At 40.6% G+C, this 25133-nt stretch overlaps 1 protein-coding gene across 1 annotated transcript in view; it reads right to left on the bottom strand.

Moving 5' to 3' along the window:
• Positions 1 to 24362, bottom strand: part of LOC117427106 (leucine-rich repeat-containing protein 75B-like) — a 29929-nt gene extending 5567 nt beyond the window's left edge. Inside the window, exons 1-3 of the mRNA XM_034925568.2 lie at positions 23668 to 24362; positions 18722 to 18850; positions 13834 to 13946 (exon numbers count right to left, since the gene is read on the bottom strand). Of these exons, the coding sequence (XP_034781459.2) occupies positions 13834 to 13946; positions 18722 to 18850; positions 23668 to 23943 (518 nt within the window). The 5' untranslated portion in view covers positions 23944 to 24362. The remainder of the gene's footprint in view (positions 1 to 13833; positions 13947 to 18721; positions 18851 to 23667) is intronic.
• Positions 24363 to 25133: the final 771 nt, after the last annotated feature.

Below are 25133 nucleotides of genomic sequence, written 5' to 3'. Positions count from 1 at the left end.
TCTCACAAACAGGTCTGCCAAGTAGATTTCCTGGAGGGGGTTGGGTCTACGCACCCTTGGCGAACGTAAATTGAGTGTATAGCCAACAAGGTCTGCTTTCCAATAATTCAGTGCACAGAATGCAAGTGGCTTTCAACTCCCATGCATTTCTGATAGAGCCTCATTACTGAAGCCCTCCACGCCTTTAACAATCTTCTCTTCGTGTGATGCTGTAATGTTTCCCACTGGAGCAATGACCGTGACAGCAATAACAAACAGCATTTTTACATTCCATTTCCATTAGTATTTCAATCCCAGAGCAATCAGATTTTTTTTTTCTTGTGAGAAAATCATTATGGTAGGAATACATTTTCATACATTTTTGGCTGAATTGGTTATTTTGATCAATGCAAATCTTATTAATCTAACTCTGCTTAATTCAGCTCTAGGCTTCCAACTACAACTCGACTATGAAGGACGGTCTGCACTGGTACAACTGTCAATAACACATGCAATCCCAGTAACGAGTACTGGACATAGGCGGATTCAAAGTTGTATCACTTAAAACACTCAATCAAGACTGTAATGACATTGATTAAGGCTTTAGCCAAAATGCTGTCGACTTGACTTCTGTTTCAAAGACGTAGGACTTGGTTGCACAGTTCCTGGACAGTCAACTATGTCAACAATGGTCAAAGGATGAAAGGCTAAAGTCCCACCATATAAAAGAATGTAGCTACAAGCTACTTGAAAGTGAGTTCAGAAACAGTTAATCCATTTGAACTGCAATTGTCCCTCTCTGACTCAATTAGAATGACATTCTGCACATTTTCTGTCACAGCTCTGACTGCAGTTTATGGATTTTAGCAGATTTATTATCCCTACTTTTCTACTGAGCATGACCTTGCTGAAAATGACTTTTTAAATGTCCCTGAACCGTCTGCAACTTCATTCTGACATTTTACAGAAACGACTTTGACATTTCAATTAGAATTCATTAAAAAGAGTGTTTCTAGGAGGGAATACGCGTTGTAGTTAGCCTTAAAATAATAATAATAATAATAATAATAATAATAATAATAATAATAATAATAATAATAAAAAGCTATGACTATACAAGAGAATGTTTAAAAGCACTTTAAAAACAGTTCTTAAAAGATTCCTTAAAACAGTCCGTGTCGAGGATATTCTCAAGAGCCTCCTGTAACACTATAGGCCCCGGTTCATGCAGAATTAAACAGGACTGCGTTCAATAGGAAATTACATTTTAGGAACATTTGAATGAACCTCCCTGTGTGTATAGGTATTATTTTGTACATGTGTTGTATTATTATTTAAAACGTATTGTTTAGTTTGTAAAAATACAATGTTTTTCTTTGTTATTGTTTGGCAGCGTGGATGGGCTGAAAGCCCGATCCCAGTAAACTCCCGTAGAATGTGACCATCTCCAAATTGAATAATTTAGTGCTAATTCGGATCGCTGTACCAGCATGGTATTTGCTTTGTGTTATGTTTATAGTGTTTTGTTTATTTTGGCCCTCGTGCAGTTTTGTTATTGAAAGTGTGTATTATTTAATGCATAACCGTTAGCGCAACGACCCTCAAGTACTGCCTTTGTTGTCGTCTCATTTTCTGGACTGACGTCACCCGTCTCAGCCATCCTGCCACACAACCTTTATTATGGAGTGCTTTTAGAATTCAAATCAGTCCACCAACACAGAATCCCATTAACCAGAGCTGGCAGTCATGCTGGTGTTTTCAAGATCTTCAAACAACAAATCACAGGTCAGTACGATTTAAAAGCTTTACCTAAAGTTAAGGTTACAGATCAGAAAAACATTTAATACAAGACATGACATGCAAGCTTAAAAACTGCAAGAAGAAACAGCTAGACTAGATAACAAAGGCGATATCTTCTGCAAGATCCCATTACTGCATTTTCAGTGACAAATGAGGTCTTTATTGTTTTTGGCACTACACGGTAGTCTTTTTCTCTCAAAGCTCTGGGACTGGGGCCTGAGAACTGCTGATGTTTTATGTTAGAAAACAAACAGTATATGCAAGACTAGGGGCTTATTGCAAGGCATTGCAGAGCTCAGATGGAACTGGCCGCAGTCCCAGTTTGATACTGGAATGAGATGAGGAGATTTAAAGACTGGTTTCATGGTGCAGATGAGTATTTGGCATCTGATCATCAAAGAACCACCACACAGCTTAGCACTCAGACTGCTCATGACTGTAAACACCTAAACTCAGACAGCTCAGAAACCTTGCAGGCTGTCTTAAAACTCTTACCTCCTCCACTGATTGTTCAGGGCAGCTGTTCCATGCTTCACACAGCAAGAGTTGCATGTTTACAACTTAGCTGCTAAATATACCGTGCCACACAAAGAAGCCTGGAATCCCTTGGTCTTCCTAAGGAGGTGACAAAAGGTCTACATCTACTTAGTTATTATTAACAAGACAACATCTTCCAAGTGCCTTTCATAGAGACTTTGTGCCATGAGTGTGTGTAAAACATCTCTCGAAAGGGCATGTCATGTTTTGACAGTATTTAAATAGCTGTTGTTTTTCTCTGTGAGCAAGTAAAAACAATGTATGTTTCATATTGTAATTTTACGATCATTCTCCTTTCACTGAAGTAGATATATTACTCCTTAATATATTCTCCAGGCTAATTAAGCCGTTGCTATCTGAATGAAGAGGCTTGTGCGATTACAGGTCTTATATGAGTGCTCTGGGTCAGCATTTCCTTCTATTAGATCCAGACTAGTCTGATATAAAACAGTAGGGGATGAACACTAACACAACAAAGCTCTGCTATTTTCAAACAGCAGGACCCTTCCATCTATCACAGCTCTCTTCCCTGCCTGCTTTTACAATGTTACTGCTCAGCTTGCCAAAGAAACATCAGTTATTTGCTAAATGACATTTACTTGTTACTGAGCTCCCGAGTCCTGCAATATAAGAATATTTAATTATTTATTCCCTTTATTATCAAGATTATAATACTTTGTTATTGTGAGCTGTGAGTCACTGCAATCAACTATACAAAATGAAATCGAAGTAATAAAGGAAAATGCCAGCGGGACGACTTGCCAATTTCTCGTGTAGATCTTGCTGGAAAAAACATACAGCGCCAGTGACACAAACAGTAGAAGTGCAGGTTAAAAACGACTGTACCCCTGGGCTATGGCCTGAGGAAGACCTACAGTACCGTTTTTATACAAAGTTTCATGGATGGGGCGCACAGTGTGGGATTAGTCGTTCTTAAGAAAGAGTTATGATTCACAGTCATATAAGAGCCTGAAAGATGGTTCAATGATGAAGGTGGGTGTCCTAAAGCACTTCATCGTTGTAGTGCAAACAAGCGAGCTGATTACCGACTACAGCTGCATCTTGCAGAGACAAAGACACATAAACAAAGCGTGTGCACTTTCATTTACTAGTGTAATCCGCGTGTCTGTTCAACACCCTCTGCGGCTAATCAGAGGCGTGCTATACTGCATGTATGTGCTGCGATTGAGTTTTTTCCTATTTTTCTTTATGTAGGCACTTTGTGCTGCACTGTCGGTGCTCCAAAGTTTACCTGTCATGTGATTCAGAGCTCGCCCATCTGCAAGACCTGTTCCATTAGCAGGATTTCACCCCGCTAAGCGCTTTCACTCTTCATTCCCTCCATACTCTGTGTTTCTCCCTTAGAAGCTATCTCATCTAAAAGTAACAAAGGCTTTTCACCCCCCCCCCCCCCTCCTCCTTCCTCCTCGATTTCTCTTCTTTCCTGCCTTCATGCTCTCTGTAATCTGACAACAAAGAGGAGCAGTAGCTGTACTTTCCAATGAGGATTCAATGCCACATAGAAGCTGTGCTGGACCAGTGACCTTGCCTGTCTCTGCCTCTTTGTTCTTCACTGTGAAAGTCTGACACAGCATTGAGAAGCCGTGGTAAACAGCACTATCACTGTGCAACACTACTTTTAATAGGACCTGGTACAATATTACTGCCCATTGGCCAGTGCCTTCACCTGGCACTTTTCATTACTTTGTTTTTATTACACAGCAGCACAGAGCTGCAGAGTTATAGCCATCTCCTAATAGCTAATCAAAAGGATATATACGCTGTGGCTGAGTCTGCTTGTGTTACAATGAGATGCAGTTCAGTCTAGTGGGAGGTTTGCCTTGCTTTGGGGGATCCCTGCCCTCTAACTACAGACAAGCAGAAAAGCAGGCAGGCTCCAAATTGTCATCAGCTTGGGTTATGTTGCTTAGCCATGCAGCAGCCAGCAGCTGCATTTGGACAGCCTGTCGGGGCATGGTGTGTGTGTGTTTACTGGAACGATTCCAAACGCTGGGGTCCTTGTCTTCATACAGTGCAGACTGCGGAGAGTCGGTGCTACATCGCATGGCAAACTCTTATCTATGATTCAGCAACAGGTCACATTGTAACATTTATCAAGGGTTAGTGCTTGTTTTGTACAAGTGACTCTCTTCAGCATTTATTCCAGCAATGTCAATATAGTTCTGCAAAAAAGAAATACAGTAGACTCTGGTAGTCCGGATTGACCTATAATCCCAACTATGCGATCATGAAATGCATGTAGACAGAGTCTGCAGAAACCAAACTTTAATAATCTATGATAAGTGTGTAAGACATTTACGACAAAGACGGGGCAAAGGATTCTTAGTACAGTACAGTTTCAGATCGGTACTAATCTTAACCGGGTCCCAAATGGATCGGATAAGGCTACTACAGTGGCAATGTAAAATAATCTATTATTGTTATAAGGAATTATATCTATGGTAGTATTATGCCTGAAAATACATTAGCAAAACAGGAGTGCACAGGGAGGCCTGGCCTGGAGATGTTTGTCATTCCTTTAGTTCTCTATTAGATTGGGATCAGACAGGCCAAAGTCATATGGCACTCCAACCTGCATATTAAGGCCTTGGTGTTCAGCCATTGGTAGGTGACCTGGTCAATACAATAGTAGACACACAGTAATCCACGAATATTTTATTCTGGTGCTAACCAGGTGTTGTAGGTAAATGAGTAGGCATGAGATTGGTTTGCGAGTTCAGAGAATGGCAAAGTGATAAATATACATATATATATATATATATATATATATATATTCTGAGCGTGATACTTTTAAGTATGTTCCCAAGCCAATGGCTGACTCACGCATCCTTCAGCCTGCAGTTATGAAAAAGTAACTTTTCACATATCTTGTCAAGCGAGCCGAGAAAATCCCCTTCAGAAATAGATGTTCATGCTCCAGGAGACCGAAGACAATTCTTCTTAGCTAAACTCAAAGCAATTTCTTTGCCGCTATCAGGCTGGCGCTAGCCTGTGTGACAGATCCTGCAATTACATCCCCTGCAGATCAACGCAAACGTTTCACAACATTTACTTCTCCAGTCACAGCCCCCACTTCCCCAAGACACCACCTCTTCAGTAATTGCATGCTATCTCACCGCAGCAATAAAAGCTAATTATCAGCACATATTGCTTTATGACCAACACAGCGCCTTCCTTCTTTTGTACTTTTATCTCCAATGATAGAAATGATCCCTTCCATGACTATAAAACCACCTGTATATGTAACAGGCTTCATATTCACCTCACTAGAGAAATTGAGCCAATGGTTCGAAAGTGACGTTTTTGCTGGAATAGTTGAGCTGCACAGTACATAATGATCCAAACAACAGAGAATGACCTAATAGGATATTAAACAGGTAAGACATGAGACTATTGATGATATAACGTATACCTTCAATCAGGGGTGTGCTGATACTTGTACTCGTAATTGCCCTTAAGAAATGCATTGTCAGTTTACAGCCTCTGTACGGCAGTACAACAGTAAAAATCATTCCAACATTCGCTTCCAAACGGTTTTTAAAAAGTTAACCGTCATCGATTGGTAGTCGGTTGTAAAGGCGAGGGTTTTCTTGTTTGGAAATCGTTAATGAATGATTGATATGAATGATAACATAGTAACATGAGATTCATTGCAGTGTCTGTTTTGGTGATTTGGTAATAAGATTACCTGCTGGCATGTCACAGGGGAAAGCTAGAGGAAAAACCTGAAAACAACGCTTCTGCCAGCTGCAGACCGAAGCACAAGAAGCAAGCTACTGAGCCGTCCCTTGGCTTTTATCTTTGTATCCACCGCAGCAGGACATTTTTATTTTGGTACATTTCGGTTGACGGCTCTTTAAGTGCGGCTTGACTCGATGCAATATTTATATATCCGAATGCTGCCGTTCCAAGTCTTTTCTGGGCAACAGAGACGTCATTCTGTTGGACACATGAGCAATTTTAGATTGTCAAGACAAATAAAAAAAAGGACGGCTGAAGCGAGCAAAAGCTTTTACAGCACAGGCAGCAATGCTGTTCCGTGCCTGCGAGCAGGTCTATTTATTTCTTGTAATTCACATTCAGACTGCTGTCATTGTTCATTGATTAGCCATCACAACACTGAAGCTGACACACAGATGATAACTGCAGTGCCACAGGGCTGTTGATATTTAATTCTTGGACGCCTGTTGCTAAGCCTCCACACAGCCACACATAAATAAATGATAAGTTCTGCCTCTGTTAAACCTGAAGAAGGAGAGTTCTTTTTCTTCCAGCATTCAGATTATTTTTCTCTCTCCGAGATGTCTCTAAAATTGCTCACGATTTACTTTTCATAATATTTATATTTGATTGCTCCTTTTATAATTCATCCTTCCTTTTAAACCTGTAAAGTGAGCGGGTCCTTCATCTGCCCTTTATCTTCCTGCATTCCCCCAATCATTCAAATTGATACAACACCTGTGGGCATTCAAAGCGTGCTTATTTTTTCATATTTTACTGGCCAGGATGCAGCAGTGATGTCACAATAACAGCTCCCCCACAGCAGAAGCAAATATCAGAAGCTAATGCTGTGATATAAACCGTGAATAAACAGGAACAATTTGTGAGTAAAGACATAAACAACTCAGGACTTCATCCCTCAGGGTTCATGTTTTGCCTCAAATTAGTAAGCATTAAAAAAATAAAATTAAATAAATGTTCAAAACCAACACAGCATAATACATAGCTGGATTTGTTAAATATTAGTGTTTTAGAGTACATGTGTAAAGTAATCAAAGGAATCAGCAATCAAAACCCATCTGGCTCCAATGCAGTTTTTACACAGAAAAGAGAAAACACGGTTCCTGAATTCTGCCACGGAACAGTAAGTATTAATATTTCAGTCTCTAGGAACTAAATGACATTACCTTTTTCCTAATATTACTTCTTCAGTTCTGCTGGTTCATATTTAAAAGCCGTATTGTACCAACTTAAAAGCACTTGTTCAGTATTGCACTTTGATAGAAACAAGACCAAGCCACTCAGAGGGGGGAAAGAAAAGATAGCATTGTCTCTTAAGGACGGTGAGATGGTCTAAATGAAAAAAAAAGAAAGAAAACAGACAGAGAACAGAAGAGTGTTTTTTTAGTGCAGTAAAAATATATATATTTTTTTTGTCTTTTCCAAATGCTGTTTACAACATTCCCCTCTCCCCTGGTTATCAAGTAGACAACACCTTGCAAAGCACACCGCGCCTCATTACGAAGCACAACAGGTGTGCCTGTGCATGTTGCTGGGGGCTTATCTGCTGACGGTGCTGCCACCTGGCCCAGCGACTGCACTCGTAGACAATGCCAGGGCACCCAGAATTCCACTGGCTGCAATAGCACCAATAGCCCCAGCGATAACCTGCAAACAATCCTAATAGAAAAAAAATGGTATAATTAAAGTCCTTTATTATCACTTTATTATCACTTTGAAAACTGACATGGCATGCATATTCAGTGTTCATAGCATGTTGTTACAAACCAAAAGTGCTGTATTTGAAATTTAAATGCAATTTAACATTGATTTGAAAAATTGCACTATAAACATAATAAGCTGCAGTTGCAAACTGCTTGATCAGTAACATTATTATATAGAGACGGAGTGTGAACTGTAGGGTCAGTTCAATATCATCTCTATGGGAGCACTGATTGTGGCATGCAGCATTCTTTGTTTGCATAACAACGGCATGATATTTAGACAACTGCAGGATTAGTTCCGAAGACCTTTCAATCCGCTGGGTATAAATTCTGAGAGCACTTATCCACCTTACCTTACACTGCTGGCATTTGGAAGAATTATAAACAAACAATAGACAGCAAAATAAACGACCAAGTCATCCCACAGAGATAGAGATAGAGGGGGGGGGGGGGGGGGAGAAAGAACATGTGTCTAGTTTCTCAACACTGGAGGGGAGTTAATTATTTTCAGTGATATATACAGGGCTAATCTTTGGAAATGCTGCGCCTTGTTTACCAAGTAGACTCTCCAGAGGTAAGGCAGGGACTCAGAACAAGCACAGTTACGTCCGGCAGCACATCACGACTAACAAAACACAAAACAGCAAAATCCTATGCGTTAGTTAAAAAGATCAAGATTCAAAACTGACATGTACCTGGCAAGGCCTTATCTCAGATTGACCCTGGGATCTTTAGCCTATAATTCCACCATGCCTGGTCTTTCTCGGCTTGATGCTGTCTTAATAGTTTGTTTTGAAATCCCCCTGCCCAATGCATGACAGGATGAAGGTGCATGGTAGCTAAGCAGACGGCTTGCCAATAAAAATAACACAGACTTTCAATGATCTTCAAGGAATGGATACGCTAAACCTGGCACTACCCGGGAGGTTGCTGTATTTGACATGGGTCCCAGGATTATCCTGTACGAGTTTACAGTAAAGTGGATTTGCTTTCTTAAAAATGATGCTATATGACATATGCAACATCTGTCCACCAGGTGGCAATGTGTGCTCTATGCAACAGCCCCCCTTATTGTTATGTGGTGGAAATGTAAATACAGCTTTTCAGGTTCTAAGAGCCTCTGGATTCAACAGGTTGGATGTGAAGCGTTGTGGGTTTCATAGAAGTTGGGGAGCCGTGCCGTGGTTATCAAGTAATCATGTATCACTGCTATCAGTTTGACTTCTAACAGCAAGACTTGTGGCTTCAGACCATTTCTGTCATGATTATCTGAACTGTACACCGTGTCAGTGCTGTATAGTCACTGGTTTGGCAGTGCTGAATCTGGGATGCATCAGGGATAGCGAGGGTATCTTGTTTGCCGGCTGATGATAATACAAGCAGGAATTTGGAGGTTTATTGTACAATAAGAGACTGGTCTGGAGCCGTTCTGTGAAATGCTGCCTTGCTGCGTACCTCACGGAAATAAGGTGTATAAATAAATAGTTTGTCCAGCTCTGTGAAAGCAGCCAATGGAAACATTTTTTTTAGTGAAATCCAGTGACAGGTCTACTTAAAAGCAGTGATTTACTGCCTTGGTAGGATAGGTGGTTTCATGTTTCATACCATTCATTTATTTCATGACTGTAAATTGGCAGCTGATTGTGTAAGAAATACTTCCCGATGGCGCTGCTGTAACCCAACCTCCTGGACCACTGACTGCTGTCAATCTGTTGGACCTGGCTCTGCATTTCTCTAGGGAGGAGCGTATAGGTTCACAGAATGTAGTCATATCCCACTGCAATGAGTGACTGACCTCCAGAACCGAATTAAGAGTATGACAGAGATAGGGTATGAGTGAGATTTCCAGTTATACGATATCCCAATCCAAGCTAATGTGATAACCAAAATCCAAAGAGGGGCCATGTGACCTGCAGGTCATGTGTTAAGGACACACCGCTTGTGGATGCGCTAGTACTGAACTTGCGGCAATAATTAATCAACGCCTCCCTTTTCCAACACAAATGTCTATTAGTTGGCGAGCAGATCTCAGATAATGAGCTTTTCAATTTGTTCCATTACTGCAGGACGTGGGCCTCAACACTTAATAGCCCTCGAAAAAACAAGTGACGCTATTGGTGGATGGGGCCGCATTTAAACTTCCAATCCCCTAAGTTGCCATGGCGGCCCTGTGGCGTGCACTTGTTCTCTTTTTCCTTTTCCAATTATTGTTAATAAAACTGCAGCCGGGTCCAGGTAGACATAGCCTCTGGGGAACCTTGTTAGGTTCATTAAACTGCTTGAATTTCCTAAAGCACTTGGCTTGCACACACGAAGACTAATTGAAGGGCAGGTTTTCAACTTGTTTATTAAAAAAAAAAACAGATGCCCTGGTGCAAAAAATGGATCCTGAATCTTAAGACCTGCATCTTTTCATATGTTCTGCTTGTTCAAGGTGTTACAGCAGTAGCAAATCACGTTCTGTTGCCAATCGTAGAATGTTGCAAAAAAGTGCAGAAGGGAGAGCTAAAATTCATACAGAAAAAAAAAACTAGACAGAAAAAATAAACCTGCTTCCAGTTTTGACTCGTAGCCGTGCCTGGGCTGCTCCAGCCGTAAATGCCTGGAATTAAGCAGCAGAGGGAAGGCTCAGATCTGCACTGAATGTGAATATGAGGCTCACAAGCAAGTCAGCTTGATAGGCCAGTTCGACAATGAGGCTCCACGGATCATCAATTCCATCCTCATTTGAAACATGTTAAGTAGTGCTTGGTACTGCACCTGAAAAGAAGTGCAGCAGTTCCTCTAGGCTCCACTAAGAGAGTTGGCTTTTTTTTTTGGCTCAATAGCAGAACTGCTGGCTTCAAAGACCTCACCCAAGTCTAAGATTTGATACCCAGCCTCCCATGAAATCAGTCAAGGAAAACAAACAATTAGGGCCGGATAGGTCACTTGTTTGCTTGGGTTCGATTAGCTGTGACGTCATTAAATGGAGAAAAGAAATGCAGTCTCCACTGGGATGGAAATAGAACTGCTGGAGCCAGTTCCAGCTTTTGTTTTTTTCTTTTCAAATCGTATACTGTATGGGGAGAAATGTCACTGTAAAGCTTTGCCTCACGGGAGATCAGCAGAGCTGGGAAGACCTCAGCGTTTTGCTCAGACAGTCTGGACTCTGTTTATATCAATCATGCCCCTGCTTCTGCCACAGGTAATGCACATTCTCTATCAATCATGCCGTTAACGTTTTGTGAGGGTTTGTTTCAACTTATTGTTAGTGTCCATCTTATCATCATCAATAAGCGTGGTTTTGAACGAGGCACGACCGAATAATCGATAACTCTGATCGATCGCTGCAGAAGTACAGATCAGCGCCACAGAGATCAGCTCCACGCAGCGCTGCGGGGGACTGACCTGTTGAAACTTAGATGTTGTTTTTTTTTCTGTCAGAGGAGTGCTAAGGAATTTCACACCGAGGCACAGCTAACCTGGCACAAAACACATTAGCTGTGGCAGGACTCCAGGACAACAATGCAAAGCAATGCAACGGTGGCAGTTTGTGTCCCCGGGGAGCAACTCCGACGCCAGACAGGCTTACAGTCAGAGGTGTGCGCGGGGAGGGGGGTAATAGACATGCCTAGCTTAAAGGATTTTCTTTTCAGATTAAAATCATAAAAATCTGCCTGTCAGCTGCAGCTAGTCACAGCCAAGCATCTACTGGGAAGCAGGGTCCCAGCCTCTCTCAAGGGTGTTTCACTTTCAAACTTTTTCCATCACCGTTCCTCTGTCCATCTCCAGATACGTTTTAAGAGGGTATTCTGTCTATCTTCATATATATATATATATATATATATATATATATATATATATATATATATATATATTTAAAATCCCTATTGGCTAATCTAAGACCAATAAACATAGATTAACTCCATACCATAGATTCCTCATACTCAGTAGTATATTAGTTGCCTGCAAATGCTTCTTCTCTTTATATCAAATAGATAACTTGTTGAGCCTTTAATTAGACTGCATGGTCAATCACAATGTTCATATACAGTATGCATGTATATACTATATATATATATATATATATATATATATATATATATATATATATATACACAATTCACATTGTACATACTGTACATATTTCTCTATTGAATGCCTCTGATGAATGCCTTGCACGTGAGACCTTTTCTCAGCTCTGTAAGCGCTCTGTTAAGTCTTATGTAACCACAGAATAACAAAGCCGATATTTCTTTGCACCGGCACGTAAGCAGGCTGCTTTGACTGTTTATTTGCAATGCTCCCGTTCAGATCAGGGATGTAATGAGATGTAGTGAGAGGGTAACCGAGAGCCGCTGGGAAATAAACAGTCAGAATGTGCTGGTGGGTAGGACAGAGAAAGCCCTGAGATTTACACAATCTGAATTCATGTCACAGAACCCAAAAGAACACTGTTTCAACAACGCCAAGTAAAAACACTTCACAAACATATACCCGCACTCCAGTGCAACATTGTAAATACTGTACCCAGCTACCCAACTACATCCGCATTATTCTGTGATGGTATTTGTGTGTGCAGGTCAATGCATACTGAAACAGCACTGCTGAACAGATCCCAAAGAGCTTTTAGTTCATCTTGAGCACAGGGTGCTGTATGACTGGCTCAGCTCTGATAAATGATACACAGCCTATTCCAGTAATTACTGCAGTATTTCTGTGAGCTATGTAGGGACTTTTAGGATGGCTGCAAGACATCAATCATTGCATTGGCTCAGGTCCCGTACAGAATACCTTTCACTGCTATTGCAGTGGGAAGCAGAGGCAGTGTCTGTGTAGCCAGACCAACTAGCTTCGTAAGACACAGGGCACTTATAGGGGCACACAACTGTTCTGTACGACAATATCAAAAATGTACATTAGAGTTGCAAATTTGTTTTGTTTCCCTGACATGCCTTTGATGAAACTTGCAAACATTTTGTGGGTTAAATGGAACGGTAAACATTTGCCACAAGACTAAATTGTTGTTTGATTCTAAGCTCTTTTTTGGCTTCAGCAGAATATTTTGCTATTTCTAATTCCAGACACTGCTTCTTACTCCAGAGTTTAACAGAGAGAGAGAGAGAGTTCGGGAAGAGAATCTAATTCTCTCTCTCTCTTTCATTCGCCACACACGAGTGAGCACAGCAATCTGAACTGTATTTCAGCTTTTCAGACATTCCTTAACTCTGTAAACACCACAGGCATCTGAAGAGGTCTAGGAAACATTCAAAGGGGATGATTGCTAGTGTAGTTTGGGAAAAATAACTCCAATAAAAGCCGATAAAGGTTGCCCAGTCTCTCTCTCTCTCTCTTTTGGTTGGTTTGATTGGTTGATTTCTCATTCGTGATTTATAATGGAGCTAAAGCCAAATATGAGTTTGGAATCGTAATATTAAATCTTCCGGTGTGTGTATTGCTTATTTCCATACCATCTATTTAATTTTATCTTTCTACTGGATATTTTGGTTAACCTTTAGAAAACAGTTATAAAAGCCGCAGATTCAACAGACACCGGTCTCGGTAAATACTGTATATATAAATATTTTAAAATGGGATTCATTGCCTTCAAAACAAGGCTCGATCTGTATGTGCTGTACGTGTTCTATTAAGTTGCAGATTCAGATTGCGTTCTGCACTGTCTCCAAGCTTTGCATCCATCAAGTGTAAAAGAATCAATACCATTCTTTTATTTGTAGCAAATTATAAACTTGAATCCTCAACTTGTATTATGTAAGCAATGCGTTGTATAAGTACAGATTTCACTGCCTTGTTCTGTTGACATTGAATCCCACAACCGACTACCCCAGACCTCACTATAGGCATGCACATGCGTCTCTTCTATTAGCTTTGCTCAAAGGTGACTCGATGGTGTAACAATCTTTTCACACTTAGCATTTGTTTGATAAATAATTCAGAAGGTTTTGTTTGGGAGCCAGAGATGGGTTCTATAAATATCCCCCAGTTTGCTTTGGCGGACAGTGCCAAGGGTGGAAAGCGGTTGTTATAAAAGCAGGGATTACGCGCTCACCACGCCTGTGACTTCCTCCGCGGCAGGCTCTGCCGCAGCCACTTGGAGTGTGGGGTCAGGTGGTAGATCAGCTGCCTGCATATCTTATCCGAAGACTTCAAGGGGTCCAGCTCCTGCAATGAAGCCCAAGAGATAAAGAAATTAGAAATCAACGCTGAGTTCTTATGAAACAGGATCATCCCCGGATGAAAGGACATCTTATCACCACATAACAATCCTCTTGTGCTACGGAACGTGACACCACCATGCTTACATTATTCTTACCCCACTAATGCCCTTCCATGTGGCATTGCTGCAGACAACACAATGCAACCCTGCTGGAGAGCTGTGGGTGCTAGCCATCCCTAAGAAAACAATGTGTGTTTCATTTGGTGCTCCTTGATCGGTTTGATAGGGAAGCAGAACGCATCGCAATCCCCTTTATGAATTGTCTGGCACATGGTGATCCTTGTTGATGCAGAACATCCCAGAGCCAGGGTAGTGACCCCAGCCTGCCCTGTAGGCACACACACACAGTACAGAGGGCAATTCCAGGCCTCAATATAAAATACAATGCAATACAAATGTATTTTTATATAGTGCCCTTCATGCCATGGCATCCCAGAGAGCGCTGTACAATACACTCCAGCTACAACCAATTCTATAAAAGCACATTAATAAAAGTATGCTTTTCAATTTAGGCTTGAAAGAATCCAATGTGTCAACAGGAAAACAGAGTTCCACAAACGAGGAGCGCAACAGTAAAGAGCTCCGGCTCCAGCTGATTTAAGACGATTTTTTGGAAGACCTGAAAGTTTAGCATTTTCTGATCTCAAAGAACGAAGAGGAATATACAGAGTTAGTGCCTATTATCATACAGGACCGGCACTGCTAACATCGAAATGCAGGATTTGTTTTTGACAGCCACAGAAAAAAATTAATAAATAATCCTTAACTCTCCCAGAGTAATTGTGACTGTTCTAATTTCTTGCATTGATTTGCGCATTTAGACTTGTTTTTCAGTCATAAAGCTAACAAACTCAGTCTCTTCATCTTGGTCTTTTCCAAGCACTGCCTGGCTCTGTATTTCCACTGCTCTGCCCCTGTACGATACACTGGATAACTGGATCGTAGCAGCTGTCAATGATGTTGCTATATCGTATGCTCCAATGTATGGCATTCATCTTACAATGTTTCTAAATGGGACACCTGACCAACGAAATCCAATAATACAACCTGGGTCAGCCATCTTTTCTTTTATATATATATATATATATATATTCTCATGTCACACAAATGCATGGTGCCCTTATTAAAGCGGCAGCCTTAAGAGAATATTGACTTTCAGGAAACACTTATTCTGAATCAATAACCCACTAACTGAGACACACCTCACTCAGTTGCATTCTGCAACCTCATTCCTGTAGTATCATAATATTTTTTCCTTTGTTTTGCTTAAGACATCAAAGTAATGAATTCAAGGGGAACCGTTCAAGTTATTCCCCTCACAGCAAACCAGAAAAATTAGGCTTTAATATCATCCAACGGTGGATTTGTTTCCTCAGCCCTTCGCTTTCTCAGTGAGCACTGTCGCCCAGAGCAATTTCCACTATAAAATACAATTTAGTCTTTCTCTATCCGTCACGCGAAATATTGAGTTACGAGGAACAAATCAAATCCGATTACCAACAGCACAACAAAACAGAGAGGGCAATTGAACCCAACTACATCTATTTGCAAATAGCCATTCCCTCTTGTCTTTCTCTCTCTCTTAAATCCAGTGTCTCACAAATTCAGAGGACGTGTTGTTAAGGGTAGGCCACCTCAGTGCTTCCAGTGCAGATACACTTACTGGAAAACAGCATGGAAATTCAAAAAAAAAAGTTTAATTAAAAAATACATATTTAAGCGCTGTTAGTAATGTAATATTTGTGCATATGAGAAAATCCAGTATTCGTTTTAATGAGTAAGTCTGAAAGCAATAAGACTAAAGTTAATAAAGGCTTAGCTCGCTTTAGACATTTCAAATATCTTGACAGTTGTTCATTTGCTAAATTGCCCTATTTACTTTCTTGCAGCAACTTTTAAAATGAAAAAAGTCTACAATGCCGCTCCATTATCGCCTCGGCAGCTTGATCGTCAAAGGAGAGGACGGCTGATATTACATTTGCATTAGCCGCCCACTCACAGGCCTCCAAACACAACTGTCTACCCAAGACTGAGCTTACATTCGTCATGAGGAAACTAATTAGATAAACAAGGCCTGGATCCCAGACAGCGAGGCCCTGAGCAAGAGAGACGGCGACCAGCAAGCACTGCCGAGAGATGTCTGACGGACAGTGTGTAAGATTGCTATTCACATAACGGCACTCCAATGCTTTATGAATACAGCTCACACTGCTTTGTCACTGCAGTGGAGTCTGCAGAGCCGAGATATTTTCTAAAAGCTAAGCGTTCAAAAATGAAGGTCCGGTTGAGGTTTAATAAAGGGCCACCTCAGCTTTAATATTTTCTTGATGACACTCAGTGTAAGCAGATGAACACTAACCCAAGCATCTGAGTCCTGGAGAGACAGAAAGACCACCCCAGTTGAGTTGTACAAGGTCAGCAATGCAGAGGTTCAGCTTGGACCAAGATTTATGTTGGTAAAGTAGGTCATATATTTTTTTACAGTAGGCGTAATATGACTGATAGCCAGTGTAACCGAGCCATAACTGGATTTATGTGATGAGTTAGGCTTAAGCATCAGCAGCTGCGTTTTTGACTAGCTGCCATCTGTCGCTTATACCTTCCCTTGCTGGTGAAGGCTCAAACAGGGACTTATTTTACAAACAGTTAGTAGAAAGGAAGGTTAATGGAGGCTACTGGTCTTTCATCGCAAGATCCCTGGGTTTAAATCAGTCAGTTTTTTTTGGTTTAACAACAAGACCGTTTGACACAAAGTACCCCCTCAGCTAGAAAGCTGTGAAGTTCAGTTATGTTCTGTCATGAGTTAAAAATAAATAAGCTGCCATCGAGAGTTTTGAACATTCTGGAAATGAACAGGTGTCTTTGCATAGACAGAAGCTGTCAGCGATCAGCAGTCTATCATGTGAGGGTGGGCACTGCAGAGATCCCATCTGCTTCTGTCTTGAAAAATATCGACACAGGAAAGGACCAGAAATACATAATAATGTGAATAGGACAGGTGGGTGCCATTTAGTCGACATTACTGGCTATTGAACATTTTCGAACAAATGTAGCCAGTGAAGGTGCAATGTAGACTCCCCTCCAAATGTAACGGATCTCCTCCTTGCGAAGGATGAGTTAATAATATGGACATCATGATAAAGCACGTACTTACCTCTCATTTAAAGCTGAATGGTAAGATGTCTTTGAACCAGGTCCAGCCCTTCCCTTTCTATTCAATTCAATTCAATTTAATGGGCTGACACCAGTTCATTACACAACGTCTTCGATTTAAATTTAACCAAATGCTCTAAACGCTTGACGTCCAGAAGCATTGCTCACTATCAGCCATTCATGTGACAGCACATGTCTGCGTCTCAGGCAACAACAAACAGAAACCAAAAACCTCCTGCAAGACAGCCGACCAGCAAGGGCATCACGGAAAATGTGCAGCGATGCGGCAACTCACGCGTAAACAAGAAATAACAACAAGAGATCAAGCTCAGCAGAGGACATTTTATTCAAGCAACCTTCGGTTTTCATATTCCTTTTAGAAATAATTACTTGTCTGCAGGTGATGAGCCACAAGGGAAATTAAACACGACATGCTCAACAAAATATGCCATGTTGTTTTTTTAAACTTGAGATGATTTATAAATTAGAAAACGGATACTGGTAGTTGTTATTGTTATTTGTTTATTTAGCAGACGACTTTATCCAAGGCAACTTACAGAGACTAGGGTGTGTGAACTATGCATCAGCTGCAGAGTCACTTACAACTATGTCTCACCCGAAAAATGGAGCACAAGAAAGTTAAGTGACTTGCTCAGGTTCACACAATGAGTCAGTGGCTGAGGTGGGATTTGAACTGGGGACCTCCTGGTTACAAGCCCTTTTCGTTAACCACTGGACCACACAGCCTCCTGTGGGCTTGTTGTTGTACTATGATTCCAATTATTCCAGTCTAGGGTGATTTTCCTTGATTATTGATTTGAGTAGCCCAGAGAATTATACCAAGCTAGTCTTTATTTCTTTAAATGAATCTTGGAGATCAATTACATCATCATGGGATGTGGCTGGAACAAGGCATTGGATTGGAAAGGAGTGTAAGAGACACTTGCCTGTGCTTTGCTTCCATCTGCCACCGGGTCCTGAATGAAAATGAAAGGTCTTGTTGCCGCCGTGGTTATACTTTATAGAGGATATGGCGCTCCCATCATTTGGATTTAATCTTGGTATTGAATTGACAACCATCAGCAGGGCTGAACTCAACCTGATCTAGATCTGTGGCCACAGTCAGACTGACACTGTTTCCATCAGGAGAGGGTTATTATTGTAATCTTGTCATGTCACTTCCATTAGTACAGTAAGTTCTCTCAGTCCATATTACAAACAGGCAGCGTCCCAGTGCAAAATAAGTTAACATTGCTCTGTGGTCAATGGAAATGAACAGGATCACTTTCAACTCAGTCCTAGAGGCAAATGGAAACATGGAAGCCTGGGTCATGGGACCAGATTCTCAATGCATTATCTACTGCAATGTGTCACTAGAGCAAAAAAGAAACAACTTAAGACTCCTTAATTAGTTATATTTTGCTTTCTTACTTTACTAGGTGTTTTTTTTCAGAAAGGAAACAAAAAAAACCCAATTGTGCTCCAAATAATGATTTGGAGTAAAGATCTTTGAGCATCTAACCCAGGGTCTACTGTAACTTATTTAGAAAAACAGACAGTGACTCACCTTCTTGGGGCACTGTAAGTCACGAGCCAGGCTAAGCAGCAGCTCGTGAGAGATGGGATCAACCAGATTAAGAAACGCTGCATTCTTGTAGAGAATATCATTTAGGGAAGTGCCTTCCAAACCCAAATCCTGTAATAGAGAATAATGACATTAATAAAAAATACCACTTGTGGATGACACAGAATACAGAGTCACAATGCAGTGCATACCATCACAATATACAGCACTGGTCACTATGTCATTATATGATGGTCCAGTTCCTTGCACATTAACAGACCCCTTTGTATACAGCCGTTAACCCTTTAGGAGCTCATGATTATACTGTGTGTGCGAGTGGGTGTTATTTCTTTGCAAGCTAGATCTGTTAGGGTTCACTCCAGGATACTGTTACAGTATGCTGGGTTAAATAAGATTTTTATTTATTTTTTAATCATAAACGACAGTCTATTTTCTTTTGCTACACAACACTTTAATGAGATATGCTGGAACATCTATTCATTTATTCATCATTAAATAACCTCTTGGCTGTGTACTAGCCACGCAGCACAGTTGTCATTGTATGGCAATTACAAGGCTTTCACATTGTGTAACTCAGCATAATGATTTGCTCAGACACAAGTACCTTATTTCACCTTAATTGAAAGCCCAAAGCATGGGCATTTAGAGTCAAACCCATAGCTGGAAAACACTGCCCATCCTAAGTGTAACGAATGTTCTTCATAAGTAAAAAGAATAATAATACAGCATTAGGGATCAGTGTTGGTCCTGGCCCCATAAAACTAACTGTTTACCGTCAGCCCTCATTATCGTCAATGGATATTCCAGGTTAAAGATCTTTGCATTTAAGGTTCTAATGCCAACAAGGATAATGTAATCACTTGTTCTAAAAATTCTGCCCTGGAGGCTCCAGCCCTGTATTACTGCATTGGGTAAGGTCAGGCTTATGCCATACAGTAAGCAGCATTAAAATATGTTCAATATAGTGACAAGCCATGCTTACACCAGGATGCAATATTGTAGCCTAATCATGCCAACGGGTTTTTCTACTGGAGGTAGAGGTCACTTCAGGGAAATATGAAGTGTGATGAGCACAACTAATCCAGATTCAATATATTCCGGAGTGCTATTCGATAGCACTCCGGAATCTCCTCAGGATTCTAGGAAAAGGTCTATCTCCCTGATCTCTTCAGGAAATGTGCACATTACATGTTAAGATTGTGTTAGATGTGACTTCTAAATGGGTCTTTATTTGCAGAGACCACTTACTAATGTTCCAAACATTCCAGATGTGGATTAGGTTAGCCAAGTGGCAGCTTTACCATTCTATTTTAAGACAGCGAACTGCAACCCTGAATGTATTTTTGCCAGCGTGTTAACAGAACCTCATGTGGCTACATAAGGTGGCAGATAGATCAGTCATGCACAGACAAGACAGGGAGCAGACTCGGCTCATTTTAGCATACTGCTTAGTGTGATGGCAGAGGTCAGGCTTTTATGTTTTACTTTAACAATTGCAGGAGTAAAAATAGCACAGTCCAAGAGCAAGCTTTCATCATTAGAGACCACGATGGCTAGAACAGGGTAATTTTGTAACAAACAATGTTGCTTTCCTCTCCAAAACATACTTGGGCGGCTAGAGCTCAGAAATGTCATTTGGATGGCTTTCAGTAATCTGAAATAATTTCAGAACACTATCAAGCGCTTTGCTGCTTTTTAGCAAATTATAATGCAAATTACCATCCACCCATTATCATTAACCGCTTACTCCTTTACAGGGTCGCGGTGAGCCAGAGCCTAACCCGGCATACACAGGGCGCAAGTCAAGACTACACCCTGGACGGGACGCCAGTCCATCGCAGGGCACCACACACACTCTCACACAGAGGGCAATTTAGAGTGACCAATCAACCTAGACAGCATGTATTAGGACTGTGGGAGGAAACCGGAATACCCGGAGAAAACCCTCGCGAACACGGATTCGAACCTAGGACCCTAGCGCTGTGAGGCAGCAGCGCTAACCACTACACCACCGTGCTGCCCTATGCAAATTACCCTCTGAAGTAAAAAGCTTAGCACCCAGCCTGTGGTGGTTGTGTCATCCTTATACTGCTGTAAAGCATTAATGGACTATAACATTTGTTTTTCCTTTTACCCATCCTTCTTTTCTAACCAAAGAAGCGTGTTTTGTTATTGATCCATTTGTATGGTGAACTCGTGATAAATTCAGCTGAAGAGATCAGAGCCAGTTTACCTGTGGGCTTAACGCTTACCATCTATTCAGGAATGTGGTTGCTTTTTTTTTCCTTTAAGCCCTTAAGGCAATTAACTCCCCAACTGCTTTACTGGACAAAATTGGGCAAGATAAGATCTATAACAGACTGAATAAATGCGGCTCTGTCAAAGTAATGAAGGGGTAATTATGGGATTACGTGTCTCGCAATATTGTTTACCTGGGCCTTCTGACACTGGCTCAGTAACGAACCTCTAAAAATAGCAACACTTCATTTGGGGCTGATTAATAAGCTCGAGAAAATAATTTGTTGCTGTTCACCATTTAAACCATCAAACCCATTTTAAGTGAAAAATAGACTTGCTTCTCCCCTATTCAGCAATGTTTCTGCAATTTTCATTTAAACAGTACCAGACTCTCCAACCAATTTTGACACTGTGTCACTTTACAACCTCCCTTTATTGCAATGCCTTAATTTCTTTCAATTGTCAAGAAAACGAGCACCTCTGCTGAGGTTGCTACATCAATACGAAGCTCAGAATAGATACCTGGGTAATTACCACTGCCTTTCAAACTGCCTGGCAATGACCGGGCACCTGCAACAGGGCTAGACAATAAATGCATCGCTCTCTTCCTCTTCCTCTTCTCGTTCTCCTTCAGCTCGCAGCGAGCAAGGAGAGGGAGGGAGATTAGAGGCTGGCACAGTACCAGCCTTGCTTGCTACTTTAGTGTACAGAAAAAGTCACGCTGGGTCTCGGGTCACCAACGACAGCAAAGCTGCTTGGGTTTTAATCCGGTGTCCCCGAGTACAATGTGTGTTTCATTTCAGGTAGGGCAGCTTTTAAAATTAATTAATTAATTAATTAATTGATTAATTAATTAATTAATTAATTAATTAATTAATTAATTAATTAATTAATTAATCTATTCATAAGCTGACAGAAACCAACCATTAAAAAAAAATACTGCCATTCTGAAAGCCTGTAAAAAAAAACAGTTACAGGGTCGTTTTCAGCGTGCATATGAGGAGAGCAAAACAGTGTGGATTCTAGAATCGTATTACGATGGATTTGGAGGACTAAACAATAACTAGATTAGACAGCATGGGAAAGCAGGTGTCAGTATGTGTGAAAAAAGAATAATTTTCAGTTTGAAGGGGGTTTTTTTCACTGTATTTTTCTGTATTTTAATGCGCTGCTCGCTGTCCCACTGCTGTTACACATTAAGGATGAAATCTCCTGAATAGCAGCATGGACCTGACAATGAAAGCCATGCTTCAATAAGTGCATTAAGCAGAGTATGGAGGAGATGTGTCTGCTCTGTGGTTCTCCTGGGCTAAGCAAGTTATTCAACATGAGAATGAATGACACTGTGCGTTGCCCAGATACCAAACTGCTTTCACAATTAATACAGCTATCCGAGAAACCTCAGTATTTTTGGTGTTACGTTAGCTTTGTGTGCATAAATAAATAAATAAATAAATAAATAAAAATACCATTTTTTTGGTTTTGTTTTTTTCATTTAATGAAAAATAATTGTTTCAGTTCTTCTGTATTATTTCTGTATTATTTTTTTTTTTTAACAGGTGCAGTTTGAAAACACACATTTCCTGAACTATAGTAATGGCTGGTTTCACAGACCCTGATTAGCACTAATCTTGGACTTTACCTAAAATAACATTACCTACCATTTCACAATACCAACCTGTAATGTGTCTATTGTCCAGCAGGTGGCTTGAGAATTTGGTCTATCATGCTGTATGCTGATGCCAAGTAACAATGCCTGTGCAGCCAGCATTCATAAAATCCCAGAACTATCCAGGATAGATTCTTCTCTGCACATCACATAAGCATTCATCTGTATTTTTATATAGTTTTTGTTATCTGCTGTGCTCTTGTCAGATAGTAAGTATCAGAATGGACCTGAATGTGTGTGTGTGTGGGGGGGTCCAGGAATATTGTCTTTGGAAACAACAAACATATAAAATACAGCATGCACTCCTGAAAAAAAAAATTCTTGCATTTTATACTTAATAAATGTTAAAGGAATCCAGCTCCCCTGATTTGCACACAGCCTGTATAGTTTTTCACATGTTGTTGAGGTGGGGTCTGAAAAGCAGGCATAGGATTGGGTGTGGTCTACTGAGCAACGTGATTCTTCTTACGCAAACGTGCACAAAAAAAAGATCAATGCTCTTAACATGAGCACTTTTAACTACATACGTGACCTACGTGCCTTTGGAAACGTCAAGCAGAGTAGTCAAAAGCACGCTATTTACCAAACCTACAGCCCTCTATAAATATACTGTAGTGGACAGAAACAAATCTGTATTACCAATCTTTATTGTGTTTCTGTTGAGCAACAGTCTTTATTGTCATTTGTTATTTATTTATACAGCGGGCATTGAGGTTGTATCAAGTTGACAAGCAAGTCTAGAACCATCTATTGGGACAAAAAAATTATAAATAAATAAATGGCACAGTGAGGTTCATATTAAAAATAACCTTTTTTTGTGATATTATTATTGTCATAAAAATAGTTGTTAATAATAATAATAATAATAATAATAATAATAATAATAATAATAATAATAATAATAATAATAATAATAATAACAATAATGGTATTAGTAGCTTATGGTTTTTAAATATTTAATTATTGCAACAACTTAAAAACAAGAAGCTTTCATGCATTCAGTTTCTGGGCTGGTCTTTACCTTTCTTAGTAATTTGATAACGTCGACTGCCTGCTCCACTTTGCATTCGCGGATAAGCGCCTGGATATCCCGGATCCATCCTACCCTTCGCGTGTAGGGAGCTGGGTTGTTTTTCTTGAGCATCCCCGGCAGCTTGTCGGACTTTAGGATCAGGGATGTAAATAGAAAGTCTCCGCCGCCGCTCGCCCCATCTTCCCCGGGGCTCTGCTGTCGTTTTTTCTTAGAAAATTCCGTTTCGTCTTGCAGACTGCTTTGTCTGCTCAACCTAGAACCCATTCTCTAAGAACTATGATATTTTTGTTTAAAAATAAAATAAAATAAATAAAACACACAAACAAACAAACAATATAAAGGGAAAAATATAACCCTATTTTCAAAGAAGGCAAGAAATTAATTCAACTTGTTTTGCCAGCAACATTCAAGAAAATGTATAATAATAAGAGAGAGCCGTTCTTTTAAAATAAATGAGAGAAAAGGAGGGTTTTAAAAGTCGGGAGCGGCACGACCTCTCGTCAGGTTCTGACAGCGCGACCGTGTCTGTATCTGTCTGCGAACATGCTGAGGTTTGTTTATCTTCTTATTCTCCTTGGAAGGTGTGTGACGGGGGCGCGCGTTTAAAAGTCAGCTGGTTGGTCAGTTGCTGGCTTTAGGCTCTTCTTTTAGATGTGCACGCGTGAGTGTGTGTGTGTGTGTGTGCCCGATATCCTACACCAGCACCACACTCTCCTACAGCCCACCCAATCACTCCACGTTGTCTGCGTGTGTGTTTATAACGGAATATCCCCGCCCTGCACTCCTCAAGTTGTACTAGTAATCTGATTATAATACTACGACGGAGCTGCTGCGTACCTGCAATGTGACATTGAAGCAACAACACAAAACCTCAACCGCGTTTCTGTGCCACCAGTAGTTTATTCGGTTTTTGTGTATTTACACTGATGGCAGGGGAAATATGTGTGTCAGATTACAATAGAAAACCCCGTCTACTGTGCAGGGAATGTGATCTTAATATAAAAGAAAAACAAAAATAACCACTTGCCGGTGGATACGTTTCTAATATAGGTTTTGACAAATGCGATTTGTTTGCACCAGGGTTTCAAAAAAGAATGTATAATGTTTGTATATATGTAAATGTGTATCAGCAGCACATCGGCATTTCTTCTGTTAACGATTGTAGCTATAACGTTTCCTTTGCAGCGCCGTCTGTGCATGTTTCTTCCGCTTGAGTGCCTGGAGCTGACTAATGTGTGTTCTTACTCAGCTACGCACCTTGAATGGCTGATGTGGTGATACCCCTTTCCCCTTTCAGCACGCACACCACGTTTATTTAAAGCCAACAATAGCACACTATATATTTTTTCTTGGCTGTTGTGGAAAGCAACAAAATATGAGGCATGCTATCTATAGATTTATCCTGAAAGCAGACGCCCATTCGCACCCTGATTTATAGCTCAAAGGGAATGGGT

This window comes from Acipenser ruthenus, chromosome 11 (assembly GCF_902713425.1).
Source record: "Acipenser ruthenus chromosome 11, fAciRut3.2 maternal haplotype, whole genome shotgun sequence".
Lineage (NCBI taxonomy): Eukaryota > Metazoa > Chordata > Actinopteri > Acipenseriformes > Acipenseridae > Acipenser > Acipenser ruthenus.
Note: the sequence above shows the minus strand (reverse complement) of the source record. Positions and strands in the feature narration are given on the sequence as shown.